Genomic DNA, 21,999 nt, shown 5'->3' on the forward strand with positions numbered 1-21,999 from the left:
AAATGAATGATATGCCTTTAGGATAGTCCCCGCAAATCTGGGGTGTGTGGTAGCTGCACTTACATTCTGATTACTGGTGGCTCTCTTATTTCGACTGGGAACCTGGGGCAAATTACCTAACTCAAGGAACTATAAATTAAGCTGATGATAGGCATTTATTATTTTTTCTTTTTCTTTTTTTTGGGGGGGGGAGTAATTAGGTTTTTTTTTTAATTTATTTCTCTTTTTTTAATGGAGGTACTGGGGATTGAACCCAGGGCCTCGTGCATGCTAGGTATGCACTCTCCCACTGACCTACACCCTCCCCCTTATTTTTCTCATTCATCTAGTCATTGAACAGATCTTTAGTGAGCAGCTACTATGTGCCAGGTGCTGGCAAGCACGGCAACAACAACAAACCTTTGCTTCTGTTTTCTAGCTGGAAATGACAAAGCAGATTGTGACTTGACTTCTAAGGAAACCTTCTATTTCAGGTTCCAAACAACCAGCTTCAAAAGGCAGCGCCGTTGTTTGTAATCTGAGAGTCGCCTGTGCCCGAGATGGCAGATGTCTTGGTTACTCGTTTGCCCCGGGAAGGCCTCCCTCTCCGCGGAGTGCCCCGGGTGTCTCTGGGGGTCGCAGCCCCGGGTCACGGCGTGGTCTCTCTGTTCGTTGCAGGTTTCCCCGCCTGCACAGCGCGGTGATCAGGACCTTTGTTCTCGTGCAGCACTACGCGGCCGCTATGATGGCCGTGCGCGGCCTCTCACAGATGAAGAACTACACGTCAGTGGAGACGCTGGAGATCACGCAGAACCTCATCAACTCCCCGAAGCAGTGCCCCTGCGGCCACGGGCTCATGGTCCTGCTGCGGGTGCCCTGCTCGCCGCTGGCCGCCGTGGCCTACGAGCGGCTGGCCCACGTGCGGGCGCGTCTGGCCCTGGAGGAGCACTTTGAGATCATCCTGGGCAACCCCAGCTCTGGCATCACTGTCGGGAAGCACTTCTTAAAGCAGCTCAAGGTGGGGACAGGCGGGGTGACAGGGTCCTGGGAGTCCTGGAGGGTGGAGCATGGCAACCAAGGGGAGGGGAGGAGGATGGGGTGGTGACAGACTCATTAACGTGGCCTCTGCCCACCCAGCCACCCCTCCAGCCACCTCTCGGGCCATATCCCTGCCTACATCTTTCGGTCCAGCTGGACCCCATTTACTTATAAATACTGCTCCCCCAAAACGCACTGTCTTGCTGGTTCAAACTTCTGGGCTGTGGCACGCTTTTATTTCTTCCTGGGGGTTCATTTATTCTTGTCCTTTGTTTAACCAAAGCCCATCAGCCTGCAGAATTCAACTCAGTGTCTTTTCTTTCAAGAAGCCTCCCTTCCCTCTACTTGCCTCATAGCCCCAGCATGGGGCAGGTTTGGTTTTCCCTGCCTGTCATCTGGCTCCTCCTCCTGAAGGGCAGGGACCACCCCCACACACCTCAGCCCCCAAACTAGCACAGTACCTGGCCCTGGTTGTTTCTCACTAAACCTACAAGGGATGGAAGATGCCAAAGAGTTAGGGCAAGAGTGTTGAGAGTATAATTGAGCAGAAACCATGAAGGCCCAGCACCACAGTGGAGGGAACACAGCCTGAATATTAGATAGTCGGGAGTGTATACTTTCTCTCAAAGAACAGCTGATATGTGTCGGGCAGTGTCCTGTGTGGCTGGGAATCCCGTGGTGAAGTGACGATATGCTTATTTGCAGCATAAATTTGATAAAAATCAGAGGATGCACTGCGGGGGTTTAAGTCAGGAGGAGGACATCAGGGGCCCCTGAGCTGGGCTAGCTGGGAAGGCAGGCGTCCTATAGCTTTATTTCTTTTTAATTATCTGCAGATGTGGCAGAAAATTGAGGATGCGGAGTGGAGGCCTCAGACGTACTTGGAGCTGGAGGGCCTGCCTTGCATCCTCATCTTCAGTGGGATGGACCCACACGGGGAGTCCTTGCCCAGGTGAGTGGGGCTGTGCTGGCAGGTCCTGAGGAGCCGGCTGCCTGGCCCACAGCGGGGGTGGGGTGGGGGGTTGCCAGGCCGCGCTTCCGCTGCCCAACTCTAGGCGGCACATTCACATCACCACCATCATCACCATCATAGATTTGCATCTTTATGGTGACGGTTTTCCAGCAGATGCCGTGAAGTGTGTCTGAGACCGGGCAGCTCTTCCTCATTCTCAGATGGGCACCCCTGGGGCTCGTGGGGGGTGGGGCGCGGGGGCTGTTGCCAGGCTCTGTGGGTGGACACCCTGTAGCTGATGAAGAAACTGAGGTTTACAGAGACGAAGCCGGTGGGCGGGCTCCAGGGCTGCTGGCTGCTTTCCACTGGGCCGCACGCCGTGCTTCACGAGGGCGCTGCACGCTGCGTGCCCACAGGCCGGGCAGAGGTGGCCCAGGACGTTTGAGCTGGGTGGTTGCTGCTTCACTTGGAGGAATTCTTCCATTCCTCGGCTCCGTAAGGACTAAGACAATGTCTTAATCTATCTTTTTTTTGGTATATTGTAGTCAGTTTACAACGTTGTGTCAGTTTCTGGTGCACAGCATAATGCTTCAGTCATACGTGAACACACAGATACTCGTTTTCATATTCTTTTTCACCGTCAGTTACTACAAGATCTTGAATATAGTTCCCTGTGCTGTACAGTATGAACTTGCTGTTTATCTATTTTATAGATAGTAGTTAGTATCTGTAAATCTCAAACTCCCAGTTTATCCCTTCCCATCCCCTTTCCCCCAGGTAACCATAAGATTGTTTACTGTGTCTGCAAGTCTGTTTCTGTTTCATAGATGAGTTCATTTGTGTCCTCTTTTTCTCTTTTTTTAGATTCCACATATGAGTGATATGTGGTATCTTTCTTTCTCTTTCTGGCTTATTTCACTTAGAATGACAATCTCCAGGTCCATCCATGTTCCTGCAAATTAAATAAGTAAATAAACCTAATTACCTCCTCCCATGAAAAACCAAAATAAATAAACAAAATATCTTAAATTTGAGCGAGGATTTATTGGGTTCCTTCTTTGAATCAGGCACTGGGCTAGACTTCTCTCCTAGCGTTCCCCCCTGGCAACCGTAGTATTACTGTCCTGCTTTATAGGTGAGCAAATGAAAGGTCATTTGCCTTGAGGTCACAGGAGCAGTAAGTTGCAGAGCCCGACTAGAACCCACTTCTGCCTCTCCCCCCGCCAAGTCCTCTGCGGTTTCTCCTCCACAACCCCGAGCCCTGCCCTGGCCTGTCCACCGTGCCCACTCCTCTGTGAATTCCGTTACTCCTTGAGGCGTCTTCCCAGACAGAGTCGTATACAATATGGCGATGCCTTGGTTGCTGTCCCCTCCCTTGCCTGAGGCATGGTCCTGGGCACATTTTAAATGTTGATTGAATAATGAAATGTCCACTTATTACAGATAATCCTCACAATAGTGCACTCAGCTGGTCATTAATATTTATTCCCATCGTTCAGATGAAAAAAATCTGAGCCTCCAAGAAATTGCCCAGCTGACTGAGGGTTCTGTTGCTCGAAGTGGCACAGCTGGGGCTCAAGCCTCATTTTCATCTGACCTGAAAGTCAGTGCTCTTTTGATTCCAGGCAGAACCAGGCTAAACACACAGCAGGTGCCCTCAGAGACTCACAATCAAACAGACTTGGCTGCTAAGGGCTCACGGTGACAAAGTGTGCACCAGTCCTAGGGTGCTGGTCCCCCAGCATGGAGCGGTGCCTCCTCTGTGGAAGGCACTGGATAGACACCTTCTTCTGTGTCCTTCTAGGTCTCTGAGGTACTGTGACCTGCGGCTGATAAACTCCTCCTGCCTGGTGAGGACAGCCCTGGAGCAGGAGCTGGGCCTGGCCGCCTACTTTGTGAGCAACGAGGCTCCACTGGAGAAGGGGGCCCGGAACGAGGCCTTGGAGAGCGACGCGGAGAAGCTGAGCGGCACGGACGAGGACGAGGAGCTGGTGACCGAAGGTGAGGGTGGCCGAGCCCTCACCCCGCATGTCCCCGCGCGAGTCTAGACAGCCGTCCCTGCTCGGTGTGACCCGGGAACTGTCTGCTGCTTGCAGCTCCGGGTGAGAATGACCTAGATCGTCTTTGAGGGAAACGGCAAATCCCTCAATGAATTCATATCCTGCTTTTTTCCCCTAATTTTTGGTGATGTGAGAGAATGGAAATCCCTATCGTTTCTTCCTAGCTCTAGAATTCTTAAAGAATAGGAAGAAGAATTGAGACTTCTTAGGGTTCAAGTTCATGCTCTGTTCGAATTGCTGGTGAAGTTACTGCCAAGTGGAAGACTCCATCACTTATTTCCTCTGTGCGAATTAACGGGACCTGTCCATTATTGGGATTTATGAAAACTGGCCGGTTTCATTTGCAGACATCAAAATCCAACACCATATTTTGCATAGAACACAAACATCAGAGCAGTGCACGGCATTTGGCTATAGTCAACAGCATAGTGAGAAAAAATTAAAAGCTGCTACTACAAACACGCAAAGCGTTTGTGATGTAGCAGAGAGAGAGATTGAAAACCGGGACTCCTCTCCCCTCTCCATCTCTGGCTGTGTGGCTTTGATGGGTCATGTCACCCTTCCCAGCCTCAGATGGTGCATCTGGAAAATGGGGATGGAAAGACCCACCCGACAGATGCCCTGCTGCTGTAGGAACCTTTCACAGTCATGACTTGACCTTGACATGAAACTGCCTCCACTTCCCTGTTGCCTATGGGATGAATCCACACTCCCAGCATCTCCCACCCACCTCTGTTCTCTCACCATCTGCTCCTCTTGGCTTTTGGCCCCTACGCCGCACCCTCAGCTCTTGGCCGCACTCAACTCATGGCTGTGCCCTGCTCTATCACCTCTGGGCCACACAGGTGCTCTCCCCACTGCTCGAGTTCCCTCTGCTCCGTGCTCTGCCTGGAAACTCCTGCCAGCCTGTCAGGACTTGGCTCAAGGTCACCTCTCCCAGGAGTTTCCCTGGTCCTGCCTCCCTGTGCTGGGTGGGAGCCTGGCCCCTGGGCAGGAGCCCCACGGAGCCTCAAGTGCCTTGCTGGCCTGCCCTGCGTCTTGCTCCTGTCTCCTTAGCACTCCCTTGAGGATGGTGCCTGGAAACGATGGATGGATGGATGGATGGATGAATGGATGAGAGATGACACCTGTGAATGCACTTTGTAAACTGGGAAGTGCTGGGGGAACGTAAGGACAGTGATCACGAGGTGTCTTCAGTGGGTGTGTTTTGAAACAGGCTCTGCCTTGGAGAAGAGGAGCCCCGTGAAGAGAGAACGGTCCTGCTCCCACGACTCGGTGTCCTCATCCATCTCCTCTAAGGCGTCTAGTGAGTCTCCAAGGGCTAAAGATCCCACAATAGGACCTTTGTTTTTGGGGGGGTGAGATTTCAGAGAATGGAAAGAGACCTTTTATTTTCAACTAGAACTGGAAGAAGGAATCTTTGAAGAGCTGGACTTTGTTTCTGGGCTGGGGTCTGGGTACACGAGGAGATGGAGCAGTGGCTCCTGTCCCGGGAGGAGGCCGTGGCCTGGGGCCCTGCAGGGCTGGTGCCAGGCGGTGTCAGAGGGTGAGCCCCCTGCGCTCTGCCGGCAGCTGTTGGTTTGGGGAATCTGGGGAGAGGAGCGTTCTTGTTGAGTCTGAAGGCTAAGAGAACTGGTCACAGAAGACTTCGCTGGGTAGCAAATGTTCCCTGAGCCCTGGACCCAGACCGCTTTATGGTGGAGGGCGTGGGGCCTGTGGATAAAATGCTCCTAGTCTCTGCCCTAAGGGAGGCCTCGGTCTTGGGAGCAGTCGGGACCCGCACACCTGAGACAGTATCACGTCTTCCCAATGCAGGTGTTTATTGAGAATCTACTCTCTATCTGACTGAGGGCATTGAGAGACAAGTTAGATGTGGATCTGCTCTCAGGGAACTCGTTGTTCCTTTGCACCAGGTGATGTTGCAATAGCAGGCTGCCGTGTTTTTTTCTGCACACATTCACACACGTGAAATGTTATGGTTACGTGTGGGAGGAAGTAATTAATTTTGTCTCGGGCAGGGCAGATTTAGGGGAAGGGGAGGTCCCTGCAGGTTTTGGAGAGCAGCTGGCCTTTGGGCCTTGCAGGGGAAGGTATTCCAGGTGCAGGAGACTTCACAGGTAAAGGAGGCGCTGGGTGTGGAGGTACGTGGGGTGCTTGGGCACAGTGAGTGGTCCCAGGGCTACAGCTCAGGGTGCGGTGGGCCTGGCCACGGTCAGGGCATTGCTTGCAAAAGTCAGGGCACATCAGGGGGTTTGGCCTGGGGGCTGCTTTGATTTCCTCTCTTCTTTCCTCTCCTCACCAGCCCTTGGATAACAGTGGGCCAGGTGGCGGGGTCTCCCTCACAGAGGGAGTCGAACGAGGCCTCCTTAACATAAGCCTGGACTCTGTGAGCGAAGAAAGATCAGATTCACGGGCTAGAGTCAGTCAGAAAAGCCAAATGCCGCAGCCATCTGTCCTTCTGCCCCACACAGTAGAGGGAACCCAGGGTGCCACGGGGTGAGCCGAGAAGGATGACCTGTACATGAGAGTAGAGAGGTGTGGTACTTTGTCCCCCGCCCCATCCAGCCTGACAGCTTCCTGGTAGACGCTGGGACATGCTGGTCTGTGTAGTATCTTCAGGTGGAGTAGCATGTCTAAGCTGTCAACCAGCCTCTCTCCTCTGGTGAGGTGACTTTCTTAGGATTCCCCAGACAGTCCTGAGATTTTGGGGGTCTCTGATGAAATGCTTCTTGTGGCCTTGGGTGTGACCCCCCTCCACATTTGAGGGATGAGGAAATCCCCACATTTCAGGAGGCTCAGGGAAATGAGGCTTGGCCACAGCCACATGAGTCAGGATGGGGGGGTGACACGAGTCAGCCTGGGCAGGCCTAGGTCCCTTTTTCATAGACTGACAGAGTCCCCCTTGGACTCAACCAGGGCAGGCCGATTGAGGTCTGAGGGTGGATGGAGAGAAATGTCCGTGTGGATCTCTGTCTTCTGGGTCCTCCAGTCTGGGCCTCACAACCTAGGGGAGTGGGTGAAGACCTCAGGGTCCCCATGAGCTACTGTTGGAACCTCAGGCCACTTTGATGTCCTTTGGGCCCATTTGTCCCCCTTCCCCAGGCCAGATGCCCATCCTCCCTACCCCTGGTCCTCGGCTCCTCCACTGACTGAGCTGATCAGCTCAGGTCCCTTGTCCACAGGAGAGGCAGTTTATCGGGGGTCAGGCCTTCAGCCGAGGGGACAGGCAGGTGCCGCAGCTCCTCCTTCCATGAGCAGTCTGTACCTGAGCCAGATGCAGGCTGGGGGCTGCGTAAGCCTGGGGCGCTCAGATCCAGCGGGGAGGTTGCCTGAGCCGTGTGGTGAGCAGCGTGCAGGCTGAACCGAGTGCCGTGGGGAGGGGCTCGGCCTCTCCCAGGAGGGTAGCAAAAGGATATCAGGCCTGCCTGGGAAACAGTCTCCCTCGTCTCCTGGAAAATGGCAAAGCTGAGACATAGATGTGGTTCCTGTGGAGATGAGGTCTGCGGGGCTGCTTGGAGCTGGCATGCAGGCCCTGGACGTACGTGGCTGGCTTACTATAAAAGACAGGGACCAGCGTGTGGCTCCTGGGTGTCCAGGGACTCACACTCACCATGGCCCTCAGCATGGTCCACGTCGGGGAGAGGGCAAAAGAAACCCTGCCTTTGGGTGGCTGCTGTCCTGCTGCTTGAACTCTTCTGGAAGCTGAGTGACTGTAGCTTTAGTCAAACCTTTTCAGTCCTGTGAGTTTCACTGCCAGTTTGAACCAGAAACATCACTGTGCTGTGCAGAGGGGAGGTTTGAGCTCCAGAAGCCACCTGCACAGAAGTGGAGTAGGCGTGTAGGCTGAGTGCTGGAGGTGAGGGGTTCCGGGACAGACCGGGCAGGGGTGCAGAGGAGAGGCCATTGCGGCGTGCGTGGGCCCAGGCGAGTGGTGCTGGCCCTCTCCCCGAAGCACCTCCTGGCTTTCTCAGAAGGGCAGAAGAGTCTCTGTTTAACCAGAGGTGGGATTCATTGACGAAATTCCCAGTAACTGTCGAGTGAAGGTAGTCAGCGCTGCCTAAGCAGGAGCTGCGGTTTCAGGGCCTTGACTGACGGACCGTCTCTCCCCAGGCTCTGCGCTCTGCGGTGATTCCTCAGCACCCCCAGCGGGGCCCTCGCAGGGGGAGCAGGCCCGATCCCCGCCGCCCGGCGGCCCCACAGAGGAGGGCAGGGCCCCCGGTGAGAGACAGAGGCTCCGGGCCGGGTGGGAGCCGCCCGCCGTCATCAGCCGGCACAGCCCCGGGCTGGCCCCCCCGCCGGACCCCGGCCTCAGGACCTGCCGACGGAGCATCCGGAGGTCGGCCCCCTCGTCCTCCTCCCAGCTCTCCTCCTCGGGCTCGTCCTCCTCGTCCATGGTGCCTGCCGCCGGGCCGCTTGTCCTGCAGGCCTCCCAGTGCTCCATGACCAAGGCCTGCCGGCAGCCGCCCATAGTCTTCCTGCCCAAGCTGGTGTACGACATGGTCACGGCCACCGACAGCAGCGGCCTGCCCAAGGCCGCCTCGCTCCTGCCCTCGCACTCGGTCGTGTGGGCCAGCTCGTTCCGGCCGCTGCTCAGCAAGACGATGACGTCCACAGAGCAGTCCCTGTACTACCGGCAGTGGACGGTGCCCCGGCCCAGCCACATGGACTACGGCAACCGCGCCGAGGGCCGCGTGGACGGCTTCCACCCGCGCCGCCTGCTGCTCAGCGGGCCCCCCCAGGTGGGTGCCGCCCTGTGCGGTCGGACTGCCTGGGGGCTTGTATTCCCGCCCAGAGGCAGGTTTGGGGCCGACAGCATCCCCTATTCGTGTCTGCTATTTCTGCAGCGGAATCTCTGATGTCGCAAAGTAGATGAGTGGGCAGATCTCCCTGTCCCCCACGGCGGGGTGACCTCCATCCTCTGACCCCAGTTTTCTCCTTTGTGTCATGCGTGGGTGGAGGGGTTCTCTGCGAGTGCCTCCTGCTCCTTCAGACTACAGTTCTGCATTTCCCACGTTATTGCACTCAGTCCTCACAGCCAGTGTGTACAGTTCACTCCTACTCTGGCAAGTGGAGCCCAACCCCTGGTTCTGCCCTGCAAGACTTTGGTGAAACAGGACAGGGTGGCAGGAGGCCTGTCTCCATCCTCCAGCTCTTTGCATTTTTCCAACAACAAAAGACTGTTTCACCCATCAGCCTGGCAGAACCTGGGAGGTGTGAGTGTCGAGTGTCGTGACCACGTGAGGAGGGCACACGAGGTGGGTATCAGGTCTTGGCCAGACAGTGCAGGAGTGGAAGGTGGGCCCTGAGGGAACGGCTGGGGCTTAGATTTGGACTAAAACATCACCTAACACCCTGGGCCGGTTCCAGCCTTCTCTGTGCCTTATGGTCCTCATCTGAGAATGAGGAAACTAATAGCACCTTGATGACAAAAATGGAGCCCTCAAACAGGAGAATAATTGTAGGGCACCGGGAATATGGCCCGACCCCTAGAAGGCATTGTCATTGTCACCATCATCATCACTGTCTCAATTCAGGACATGCTTGCTTTTCACTTAGCACGTTCATTCCCTTTCCAGGAATCTATCCCAAGGAGCACAAGCCCCCACAAAGATGTGTAAGAACGCTAATTTTTGTATTGTTGACAGCAGTAAAAAAAAAAAAAAAACCAAACTGGAGACAACTTAAGTTCCATGGGTCACGTTTGGTTGAATCCATTTGGATTAAGCAGCATCGTGCAGTTCAACCACAGAAAGTTTGAGCTGGGTCTTTATGTGCTGGCATGGACATTTCTCTAAGATAGTCAAATGTTAAAGATCAAATTGCAGAATAAACTATACATAGTGTAACATCAATTACAAAAAAAAAATACCAGTGCATGCGCATGTCTGCGTGTGTGAAAAAGTCTAAAAACTCCCTGACAGGAGGGGTGTGAAGTAGTTACGTGGGGAGGGGGCTGGGGTTTGCGACTTTACTCTGCTTTATTTTGGATCTGTATTTCTTGACCTTTTATTGATTTATTTATTTTTAACATTTTTTATTGATTTATAATCATTTTACAATGTTGTGTCAAATTCCAGTGTAGAGCACAATTTTTCAGTTATACGTGAACATATATATGTTCATTGTCACATTTTTTCTCTATGAGCTACCATAAGATCTTGTGTATATTTCCCGTGACCTTTTAAATGGGCATATATTCCTTTTAGTGATTTTTTAAAAAGTAGGAAAAAATTAAAAGTTTTTAAAAAAGGAGTCCTGGTTTCTCCATACCCTTGCATTACTGAATGTCATTAATCTTTAAAATTTTTGCCTATTTGATACTGGAAAAGAGTGTATCATAGTTTTATTAGTGAGGGTGAATCTATTTTTGTATGTTTATTGGTCATTGGCATGTCTTTGCTGACTTTCTGGTTTGTTTCTCTTGTTTATTTTTCCTTTGGTCCATTTGACTTTTTCTTTGGCTTTGTAGGAGCTGTTTAGATGATAAATTTTAAATCTTGATCAATTGTATGTATTGCAAATATTTTCTCTGAAGCTCCCCCTGGTTGTGTTTCATATTTTCTTCTTAAAGTTAGTTTTTTCCATTCACCAACATTTGTTGAGTACTTACCATGATCTAGGCACTGAGCTAAGAAATTTGAAAGCACATTCTGAGAGTAGCACGTCGGGGAGGGGTACCTATTTAACCAGTTGTAACTTCAGTGAACTAAGACCAGGTATATTGGATTTGCCAAGTGCTGGGCTTGAGGGAGCAGGGGCCTCTCTAATACAAGAAGAAAGAGAAGGCAGAAGAGAAAATTCTTTTATTTATTTTCCTGGACTTAGGAGGAAAGAAATGTGATGCCAACTTTTTACGTCTTCCACAGTGAATTTTGTTATCTTTCTGCAGGTACATTGCTTAATTTAAGAATAGCAATGTGCAATTATGCAAGACTCTTTTAAGATATTATGTTTTATATGGGCAGTCTGTTTTTTGAAGCAACCTTTGTTCAGCTTGTGATGAAGTCCGGTTTCTAACAGCTTAAAAAATGGGGCCAGTTAAAACTGAAAAGGCATTTGCAGTGATTTGTAGGTGGGTGGGTCTCCTGCCCATGGGAGTCTGCCTATCTGCCTGCTTCTTCAGGCCACAGTTTTCCCTCACAAGTCTTTGTTTCCCCTCCGGCCCTCATCTTAATCAGGTGAGATCTTTAAGAAAGATGGATGACAGGAGGCGTGGCAGGCGCCCCAGCCAGCGCCGGCGTGCTGACGGTTGGCTCCAACTTACTGTCTTTACAGATTGGGAAAACAGGCGCCTACCTGCAGTTCCTCAGCATCCTGTCCAGAATGCTCATTCGGCTGACGGAAGTGGATGTTTACGACGAAGAAGAGATCAATATCAGTGAGTTATCCGCTGGTGGCGCTTGGGCTCGAAATGGTCTTTAGTCCATTTCTCAAGTGACTCTGGTTATGGCTTTTACTTTCAAGATGGAATTCTCAGGTTCCTGGTTAGACTCGTCCTGAGGGCCTTTGTAGGAGTGCTTTTATCTTTCCCTTGTAGTTATTTTGCTCAATACGAGAACAGTGCCTGGGAGGCCTTGGTGGGGATAAAATTACCGCCCTAAAAATAACTGCTGTTTACTGAGGACCTTCCAAATGTCAAACACTGTGCTAGATGCTTTATATAAATGACCACATTTAGTTTTCTGCACCACATCAAGAGATAGGTATTGTTACTCCGTTTTCCTGATAAGTAACACGTCCAGGAGCCCAGCAGGGAGGGGGCAGAGTTGGAACTAAACTAGGTTTGGGTGCTGACTCTGGAAGGTGGACTTGTCCATCGGTGGGGTTCCCACTCAGGCCACTGAGCACCTGGGTCCATATCCGGGGGCAGAATGGAAATACATGATACGCGGGGAATAGCCTTTTCTCGTCACTCACAGAACAAAATTTACCCTGATTAAGGTGAACAGCTGTTTTAGGCTAATTGTAAAACATCTCCATTTTTCTCTTTCATTGTCCCTCCAGTGGCCCAGAAACCTGGCCTGGTACATGAACCTATTGCTCTGGGAATGAGGATTTGTGTGGGGAGTCCCATGTGTGTCGCAGAGGAAGTGTACCAGTAAGCTGCACTGGCACCTAACAGCGCTTCTGTTTTATTGTGCCTGTTTAAGGTGTACAGCTTGGTGATTTGATATACGCTGTGAAATCATCACAGTCACTCTAATGAATATTCTCATCACCTCACATACTTACCATGTTCATTGCAGCATTATTCACAATAGCCAAGACATAGGAACAACCATATGTCGTCCACTGATGGATAAACGTCCGTCTGCAGTTGAGTGGATAAGGAAGATGTGGTCTATCCATGTAGTGTGTTCAGCCTTGACAAGGAAGGCAGTCCTGCCACTTCCACACACACAACTTCTTTAGATGCTCCCGACTCTGAGTTTTGACTTTAACCAAGGAAGCCCATCCAGCCCTTCGTCTTTCCTTTGAAGGAGAAGGGAAAGAGGCTTTTTGGCTCTTCATCTAAATACCGAGTTTTCCACGATTTCTCCCATAGTGCGGAACTGTATTTTAGATGGAAGTTATCAGGTCTGCTGAGTTTCTATCTCCTCATTTTGTTGGATTTACCAGCGATAAAGACAGGATTTAAACCCAGTCTGTTAAACTTCAAAGACTATTTTCTCAAATTCTCTCTTATTTCCTTGGGCTTCCCTTTGGTAAAATTGCATAATTCTTGTTTTATAGGCTGTCGTGAAGACTAAATGATGTTACACATATGAAGCCCAGAGCACCTATTAAATACACAAGAAACATTCCTCTCCCTCTTCTATCCTTATTTTTTATCTTTCTTTTGGGTGTGTACTCTGCCCATGTGTACAATATAGCAGGATAGATACAGATATATACAGTGATATATATCAATGTCATATATATAATATGTATATCATATCTATAAAATCAATGTCACATAAGTTTGAGTTAGACCAACTAGATTTTTTTTTTTTTTACCTTTTAGCCAATAAACATTTGGTGAGCGTCATAGACAATACCAATTAGAATGTAAGGTAATACACAGCAAACGGCAAAATGTGGTTGGGCCATGAGGAGTGCTGGCCTTCAGCAGGGGAAACCAACGGGCCTGAGCACTTAGAAGAGGCCTTCTCAAGGTGGAGCGATAGGAGTTGGGCCTTCCTGGATGGGTAGCATTTAAATATAAGTGCAAGAGAGAGAACTACGTTAAGTTCCACTGGTGGTGGGAACCAGTGTGATGTATTCAGGGCACAGAGCACTGGGGCAGGTACATTGGGAGGAGCTGAAGTTAGTGTAGACAGAAGAGCAAACCCACCCCGTAGGAAACAGCATACAATTGTTCCTCTGCAGGACAGATAGATCTGAATGCAGCTTCTTGCCAAGTTAGAACAATCCTGAAAACGGGACGTGTGCGGGAGCATCTGAGGCCCAGTGGAGGGCCCCTGGGAACCTGTAGACACCACGTTAGCTCCACTCCCAGTGTCATCCTCGTGCACAGTTGACATTCCTGTCTTGCCACCTGTCTGTGTTCTTACCCATCCCGTAGACCTCACAGAAGAGTCAGAGTGGCATTACCTCCAGCTCGGTGACCCCTGGCCAGACCTGGAGCTCTTCAAGAAGCTGCCTTTTGACTACATCATCCACGACCCGAAGTACGAGGACGCCAGTCTGATTTGTTCTCACCATCAGAGCATAAAGAGCGAAGGTCAGATTTTCCAATCTCTGGCTTCCACCTTCTTCCAGAGGACATGGGAGTGGTCTCTTAAAAGGATGAGCTGCATTTTGTTAGTGATGAACTTATCTGGTGGTGGTGGGTGAACTGGCAGAGCCTGGTGAGGAGCTGAGGTTGCCCCCTCATGGGACAGGGAGACCTGCTGCTCAGTCGGGGCAGGAATAATGGTGAGGACAGTCTGGATGGTTTGTCCTGCTTGGAATATTCTGGAGGTTTTGGTCACTAGACAAAAAAGACATGTATGTTTCTCTGTGAATTTGGTTTGTTGTAACAAAATGCACCTGTTTCCCTCTCTGTCTTTGTCTCTCATTTTCTCCCTCCTTCGGGGACTGGTGACTTTCACACTGTTGTGACCCTGCTGGTTTCAGGGTCGCCGGCAGCAATCATCGGATGTGAGTGGCCAGTGTGAGTCTAAGTACTGACTAGAAAATTTAGGTTGAATGCGGTGTGAGAGGAAAATACTCACCAGTCTCCACTGCAAGCCAACAATTTTATCTTCATTGCTCCCAGAATAGATCACTTTCATAGAAGGATTCTTCACCTAGACCTTCTCTAATGGAGGTTGAGTGTTAAAATCTTAATTCTGCTAAGTCACCTGAAAACAGGCAGGAGATTCACATGCTTTACAGTATTTGCATTTTACGTCGGCAATCGATATATGTTGTTATGGAGCAAATTCTAGAACATGTGTTTATGAAACATCCGTAGGTCCATGAGTCAAGACACCATGTGAACGTAGCCTCTTAGTTTATCCCACTGAGACTCTGACCCCGAGTCGCCCCGGGGCAAACGGGTGACAGGCGGTCACCCAAAATCCTGCCACAGCGTTTCAGTTTGCATAGGCACAGGAGGGAGCATTTGTCCTGCCTCCTGCTGCCCTTCAGCGCTGCTCTTTTGTGCAGACAGAGGGATGTACCGGAAGCCGGAGGACCTGTACGTGCGGCGTCAGACGGCGCGGATGAGGCTGTCCAAGTATGCGGCGTACAACACATACCACCACTGCGAGCAGTGCCACCAGTACATGGGATTCCACCCCCGCTACCAGGTAGGACCGAGGCCCCGTGGCTCCAGCAGTGTCCCCCATGGCTCTCTGCCACGTGCCACGCCTCGGCTAATTCTGTGGTTTCCCTGTTCTCCCTACATTTTCATTCCGAAGTTGGGAGATGGAAAGTTCTGGAAGCCCTTCCTTCCTGGTCCCACTTGTCTCCTCCATTCCCTTCTAGCATCTCTGAAATGATTGCTGACATTACAGAAGAGTAATTGCCCTGGGATTACACACTTATTAGTGGCAAAGTTAACTGACTGTAGATGTCGGAATTTTCTTTACATCTTAGCAACTTCAATTAAGTTCAGTACGACAGACATTTACCGAGTGCTTATTATGTACCAGACCCTGACTCGGAGATGAAGAAACTTTGTCCCCATCCTCAAGACTCACAGTCTAGGGGTGGAGAGGTGCATTTAAGCAACACTTCAGAGCAGTGTAAAGCTGCCAGGCAAAGCAATGTGGTTGAAGTGTAGAAATTATGTAGCGAAGGAGAGGAATTTGCACTTACTGAGCACTTACTACATGCCAGGCACTTCTTATATACTAGTACTTCCCAACCTTTTTTCACGATAGAAAGTGATGTTTGCCGTCCCTGAACCCTGGGTGAATGGATAAGGCCACTGACCCAGGACTCTGGCCGTCCAAGCTCCGGCTGGACCCGGGAAAGGGTTTGTGTTCAAGCTACACCTGTGATCCGCACAAGGTGCACTGGTTAGGGAACCATGCTGTCAGTCTTCTAACTTAATTCTCACTAAAACCCCACAAGGCAGTATCATTAGCCTCATTTTATAAATGAAGATACTATTTTGGGCAGGGAGCAGAGGACGGTTTTTTAGAATCAATAAGAGTTTGCCATGGGGCCAAGGCAGACGAAAGGGGAAGGAAACAGCACGTGCAATAGAGGGGAGACAAGGGGCCTCTGGGGAATTAGAAGTGATTCTAGTGCGTGTTGCTGGAGCTTAGAGTGAAGGGTGGGTGGTCCCAGGAGATGAAGGTGGGCAGTATTCTTTTTAATAGCACAGATTTTTTGTAACGATGCAATTTTATCATCAACAAAGTTAAAAAATACATATGAGTGGTTTTTTACAGGATTACAAATAAGCAGAAATCCCATTTGCCGCAGATAAACTTTCCTAACATTTTTCTCCCTTGGACATGAAGTTTTTCTTTCAAGGCAGAGAAAGATAGAAGTGAAAACATTTTCTTGATTTTGAAAGTTAAAGAGCTGGAGAGACTTGAAGGGTTTAGTCCCTGGTCACTTCACGGTCAGCAGTGAATGAATGAACAGAGCCTGGAGAAGTGGGGCGGGCTGGGTCTGTGTCCGGGCGGCCGGGGTCTGGGCCACCCTTGCAGGGGACGTGAAGCCAGGCCCCTGAGGAGCACCGAGGAGCACACGCTAGCTCCCTGCTGGCATTTCCGTGCCTCTACCCGTTCTGTTCTTTTTCCTTCTTCTGTCCAGGCTCCCCTGAGAGGAAGACTTAATGAAACTTCCTCGGTTACATCCCTCTTTGCTCCCTCCCTGGGTCAGAATCTGTTTCTCACTCATCTCTGCTCTTTCAAAGTAGAGCCACACTAGGGCATCACAGCCCGTGTATCCTGGCCCATGTCCATCCTCCGTGACTCCCAGGAGGACACAGCACAGACTGGCCACAAGCCTGGAGGGACAAGGGGTCTGGGGACGCCTGCACTGAGGCTTTGGAAGGCATAAGCAGGGTCTGGGCAGAGCCAGGCTGGGAGGTCACACAGGAGGGCAGTGTGGGCCCAGAGACAGAGTGAGAGGTGGCCTCTTTAGAGAAGTGATGAGAAGTGAGGCTGGACTTGGGGATCCAAGTGAGCCCAAGACCCGATGTCAGTTTCCACATCCACCGAGTGGGGATGAGGACAGTCCCTGCTTGCTAGGACTGTTCAGTGTCATGCCAAGGGGCTAGGAGGGTGCCTGGACATGGTGCATGAGATGCCTTGGGGCAAAGGTGGCAGGGACCTCGGTGTAGTCGTGGCCACGACGGGCCCGGGTTCTTCTGGGAAGTCAGGCCAGACTCTGATGACAAGCTCTGTCCTTTCCCCCTCGCACCTCAGCTCTATGAGTCCACCCTGCACGCCTTTGCCTTCTCTTACTCCATGCTAGGAGAGGAGATCCAACTCCACTTCATCATCCCCAAGTCCAAGGAGCACCACTTTGTCTTCAGCCAACCTGGAGGCCAGCTGGAGAGCATGCGGCTGCCCCTCGTCACCGACAAGGTACTGGCTTGGGGTCCCTGGATTCAAATCACAAGGGCTGCAAGTGACCGCAGAGCTGGGGACCCAGAGACTGTAACTCCTGATGAGCGAAGGGCACACGGGGCAGGTGGGGAGACTGATACGGTGACTGAACTCATGAGGAGCCCATGGGCTTTGAGGTCTCTCGGCGCCAGGTCTGAGCCTCGCTCTATCGATCACTAGTTGTGTTATTTGAACTTGTCACTTGATACCGCTGAGCCTCCGTTCCCTCTTCTGTAAGCTTTGGGCAGTGATAACTCCTGCAAAAGCTTGTTGTGCGATTTATGTGGAATAGCCAATGTGAGGCACCAGCACAGTGCCTGAACGGAACAGGGGCCGAGTGGATGTTCACCCTCCCACTGTCTTTGCTTTCATGCTCTCTCATGTGGAACACCGGAAACAGGCTAAGGCAGCAGAACAGGATAATGACTCCCTCGGGGCTGGTTACCAACTCCCACCACTAGTAACTCATGGCCAGTCTTGCTTCATCTGGCCGTCCTGCCTCCTCTGCCTCCCTGTGTCATTTGGAATTGAATCTCAGACATTGAATCATTTCATTCGTAAATATGCCAACGTATATCTCTCAAGGATGAATTTTCTCTCTTTTGTGGTGGTGGTTATTTTTTTTATCAAAGTATAATTGATTTACAATGTTGTGTTAGTTTCTGGTGTATAGTGTGATTCAGTTATACATATATGTTCTTTTTCATATTTCTCTTTTTAAAATTTTTTTTTAAATTTTGGGGAGGTAATTAGGTTCACTTATTTTTTAATTATTTTTTTACTGAAGGTACTGGGAATTGAACCCAGGACCTTGTGCATTGCTAAGCATGCGCTCTACCACTGAGCTATACACTGCCCCCCACATTCTTTTTCATTATAAGCTATTACAAGGTATTGAATAGAACTCCCTGTGCTATACAATAGAACCTTATTATTTATCTATACTATATAGTAGTATCTGCAAATCCCAAACTCCTAATTTATCCCTCCTTTCCCTTTACCCTTTGGTAACCATAAGTTTGTTTTCTATGTCTATGAGTCTATTTCTGTTTTATAAATAAATTGATTTGTGTCATTTTTTTAGATTCTTCATATAAGTGATATCATATGATACTTGTCTTTCTCTGACTTACTTCACCTAGTATGATAACCTCTAGATCCATCCATGTTGCTGAAAATGGCATTATTTCACTCTTTTTAATGGCTGAGTAATATTCCATTGTATGTATACACCAAATCTTCTTTAGCCATTCGTCTATCGATGGACATTTAGGTTGCTTCTGTGTCTTAGCTATTGTAAGTAATGCTGCTATGAACATTGGGGTGCATGTGTCTTTTTGAATTAGGATTTTCTTCAGATATATGCCCAGGCATGGGATTGCTGTGTCATATGGTAACTCTATTTTTAGTTTTTTAAGGAATCTCCATACTGTTTTCCATGGTGGCTACACCAAATTACATTCCCACCAACAGTGTAGGAGGGTTCCCTTTTCTCCACACCATCTTGAGATTGTTCTTAATGACCCACCGTCTCTGGCTGCAGCCAGCCATTCTTAGGGGCTCTTGGTTTGACAGTTCCAGCCTGACGATCTCAGAGTCAACTTGGGGCCCCTTTCCCAGCCCCAGTCTCTGCGCACCTGGTGTAAAGTTCTGCTCTTCTTTCTCCAGAGACCAGACATGCATAGAGCTGAACCCAGCCCTTCTGACCCAGCAGGCTATTATCAAGCAATGAAACATTTGTAAGGTGGCAGTGAGGCCTTTACTAGAAGGTGTCTTCTACCCGTGGCCGGGGTGCGGCTGTCGTCTTGGTTTATCAGGCTTTATCCATTACCTGCTACTTTGGCAGCCAGTCCCTATCAGGACTGTTTATGAGCACCAGCTGCGTGCACAGCTTTGTAGCAAGTGCCTTGAGGAATTCAGGGAGAATGGGAGACCTAGCTCGGCCAGCGGAACCTGTTGTTGAGGAGAGAGAGAAAGGAAACCTGGTTATTTATATAAAAGATTCATAGCCTGAATGTTTACATAGCTAGGCTCCAGGGCAAAGTGATGGAGGAATGTAAGTCCATTTAAGTAAGGAATAACGTGTACTCAGAACACAGTGTTAGGTGCTAAGGAGCAGGTAAAGCCTTTGGGTAACTGATATATGCCAGTTAGTTTTTGTTACCTGACAAACCATTCCCAAACAAACATATAGTATTTAGTTTCTGATTCTCTGGGCCAGCAGCCTGGGCTCGGTGCTGCTGGGTATGGTGATCCTGGGCTGGGTTGCTCTCACTTGTGCCTGAAGTTCATTACCACATCAGCAGGGGTGCCGGCTGGGCGACGGTGGCCTCAGTGGGATGCCTGTGCCTGCTCCCTGTGGCCTCTCCTCCTCCAGCCGGCTAGCTCGGGCTTCTCCCTGAGAGAGGGCAGAATGTGTCTGTCCTCTGGAGGCCAGGCTCAGAATGGGCACACTGTCACTTTTACTGCATTTTATCCATAAAAGCAAGTCCCAAGACTAAGCCAGATTCAAGGAGTGTGGAAATAGACTCCATCTCTTGATGCAACAGGCTGCAAAGTCACATTTCAAAGGGAAGGGAATAACCATGGCCATATTTACAAACCTTTGACTTCATTGTGTCCACACTTTCCAGAGTCACGAATACATAAAAAGTCCAACGTTCACTCCAACCACCGGCCGACATGAACACGGGCTCTTTAACCTGTACCACGCGATGGATGGCGCCAGCCACTTGCATGTGCTGGTGGTCAAGGAGTATGAGATGGCCATTTACAAGAAGTACTGGCCCAACCACATCATGCTGGTGCTCCCCAGTATCTTCAACAGCGCCGGAGTTGGTAAGCCTTTTTTAACATGCCCTCCTCGGTAAAATTTCCATGAGTGGAGACTTGAGAGAATGTTCTCGATGTCGACTGAAAAAAGTACACAGCATGAGAGTTGCGAGTTAAGTTTTATTTGGGGCAAAATGAGGACGCTAGCCTGGGAGACAGCCTCTGGGGAACTGCTCCGAAGAGGTAAAAGGGGAGGCTAGTATATATGTGGTTTTGGGGAAGAGGGGATACGTGCAGTCAGGCACATTTTGTCAGGTTAGTGCTAGTCACGAGGAGCAGGTGTCTCCATGAATGATTTTAGTGCTTTTCTAGATATGAGATGATGCAAGAAATTGGGCTGATAAAATCTTCTGAAAAATACCTATCTGTAGGCCTGTTTCGCCAGTTTTTCCCAGAGCACAGAGCACCTCATTCCTGATCTCCGCCCTGAACTCCTTTCAGGGTGTGTTGAAGATCAGCGGCTGCAGTGGCTCGTGGTTTAAGCCTTGCAGAGGCAGGAGGAGAGACAGTTTTTTGTCCATGTAGAGATGAAAGAGTTAAACATTTTTCATTAAGCTCTTTGGCTTGTAAAGCTATTTTGATCTCTTTGAGTATTCTCTTTCCTTCGATGTTTGGTGGTTGATCTAATTCATGTTCTCAGCTGTTAGAAAAGCGAGGAGAGGTAGACAAATGTGTGTGCAAATTGGAGAGTGGAATTTTCTTCCCTCGAATTTCCTCTCCAAAGGCAACAGCCTGTAGTGAGTGGACGAGGGAGGCAGACCAGGCCCCCGGGAGCTGGTGGGGCTGTAGCCGAGGTCTTCATGCAGGTCTCACTCTACCTGGGGCTTTGTCCTGGGCAGGTGTCGGTGTCCAACTGACCTGAGTCGGGGACCTTTGCCCATTTCAGGCGCCGCCCATTTCCTGATCAAGGAGCTGTCTTACCACAACCTGGAGCTGGAGCGGAACCGGCAGGAGGAGCTGGGGGTCAAGCCGCAGGACATCTGGCCTTTCATCGTGATTTCAGACGACTCCTGCGTGATGTGGAACGTGGTGGACATCGACTGTGGTGGGGAGAGGAGCAGGTGAGGACCCCCAGCACACACACACATCACCAGTGAGACAAGTGAACACGCTCACTAGGGGGTTCTCCTCCACCCTTTGAGGACCCCAGGGGGCATCTTACTTTAGAAGGCGTCGTGAGCAGTGGATGGAGCCCTGCATGCGATGAGCTCACGTTCCAAGCTTTGTTTTGTATTTTTAATTTTTAGGAGTTTATTGAAGCATAATACATACAGAAAATAATGCAATATAGGTTTGGTATAAAATACATACAAAAAGCAAAGTATGATACCCAGAAATTTTCATGAACTGAACACATCCATTTAACAAGCTTCCCTGTGAAGAAACAGACCATCACCCGCCCCCAGAACCTTCCCGTCCCTCTTCCCTCCCCCTCCCCACAGCCTCACTCCTAATGTGAAGCTGTATTTTTATTTGCTGTGTGATCTTTGGGAAATGACTCTTTTTTGGGTTCTAGTTTCCGCATCTTTCACAGGGGCACTGATACTTGTGCTCAGGTTTGTTGTGGGGAATAATTAAGCTAGGAATGGTGCACCCGGAGGTGGGCGACGGAGCAGCGCGGTGTGGATGAAGGCTCAGTACACACACCTGCATCTGAACATCATGGGTGAAATAGTCCCTTTTGTGGTTTTGCCCTCAGTGTTTCAGCTTAGGGCCCCCTGATGACCTCTGAGGATTTTTGGCTTGTTTATTGGAGAGACAACTTGAGGTTAGGCACCTCTTCCGTGTCAGGGAAACCTAACGTAGCAATGACCGTTATAACCACTGTTCTTCTAGAAAAAGGTGGTTTCTGTATGACAGAGCTACACGGGGGGAGGACAGTGATCTGCCGTGTTTTCACCGTGCTCACCATCACCTTCCGAGGGCGAGAGCTGGGCTGGGGGCAGTCATGGGAAAGAGAACCGAGCTTTTCCCTTTGCCTTTTCCTGAATTTCATCCAGAAGCAGCAATTCAAGTCCTGGAACGTCAAAGCTGGTCAGGGCCTTAGAGAGTTTAGTGTAAGCCCCTCCGTTGGGGAAAA

The 21,999-nt window shown here is 50.1% G+C and overlaps 1 protein-coding gene across 1 annotated transcript in view; it reads left to right on the forward strand.

Moving 5' to 3' along the window:
* Positions 1–21,999, forward strand: part of GREB1 (growth regulating estrogen receptor binding 1) — a 124,468-nt gene that overhangs the window by 95,689 nt on the left and 6,780 nt on the right. Inside the window, 11 exon segments of the mRNA XM_032497042.1 lie at positions 658–997; positions 1,854–1,969; positions 3,774–3,970; positions 5,246–5,335; positions 8,140–8,768; positions 11,305–11,407; positions 13,595–13,753; positions 14,683–14,825; positions 16,905–17,066; positions 19,721–19,925; positions 20,806–20,980. Of these exon segments, the coding sequence (XP_032352933.1) occupies positions 658–997; positions 1,854–1,969; positions 3,774–3,970; positions 5,246–5,335; positions 8,140–8,768; positions 11,305–11,407; positions 13,595–13,753; positions 14,683–14,825; positions 16,905–17,066; positions 19,721–19,925; positions 20,806–20,980 (2,319 nt within the window).

Source organism: Camelus ferus, chromosome 15 (assembly GCF_009834535.1).
Source record: "Camelus ferus isolate YT-003-E chromosome 15, BCGSAC_Cfer_1.0, whole genome shotgun sequence".
In the NCBI taxonomy this organism is placed as follows: domain Eukaryota; kingdom Metazoa; phylum Chordata; class Mammalia; order Artiodactyla; family Camelidae; genus Camelus; species Camelus ferus.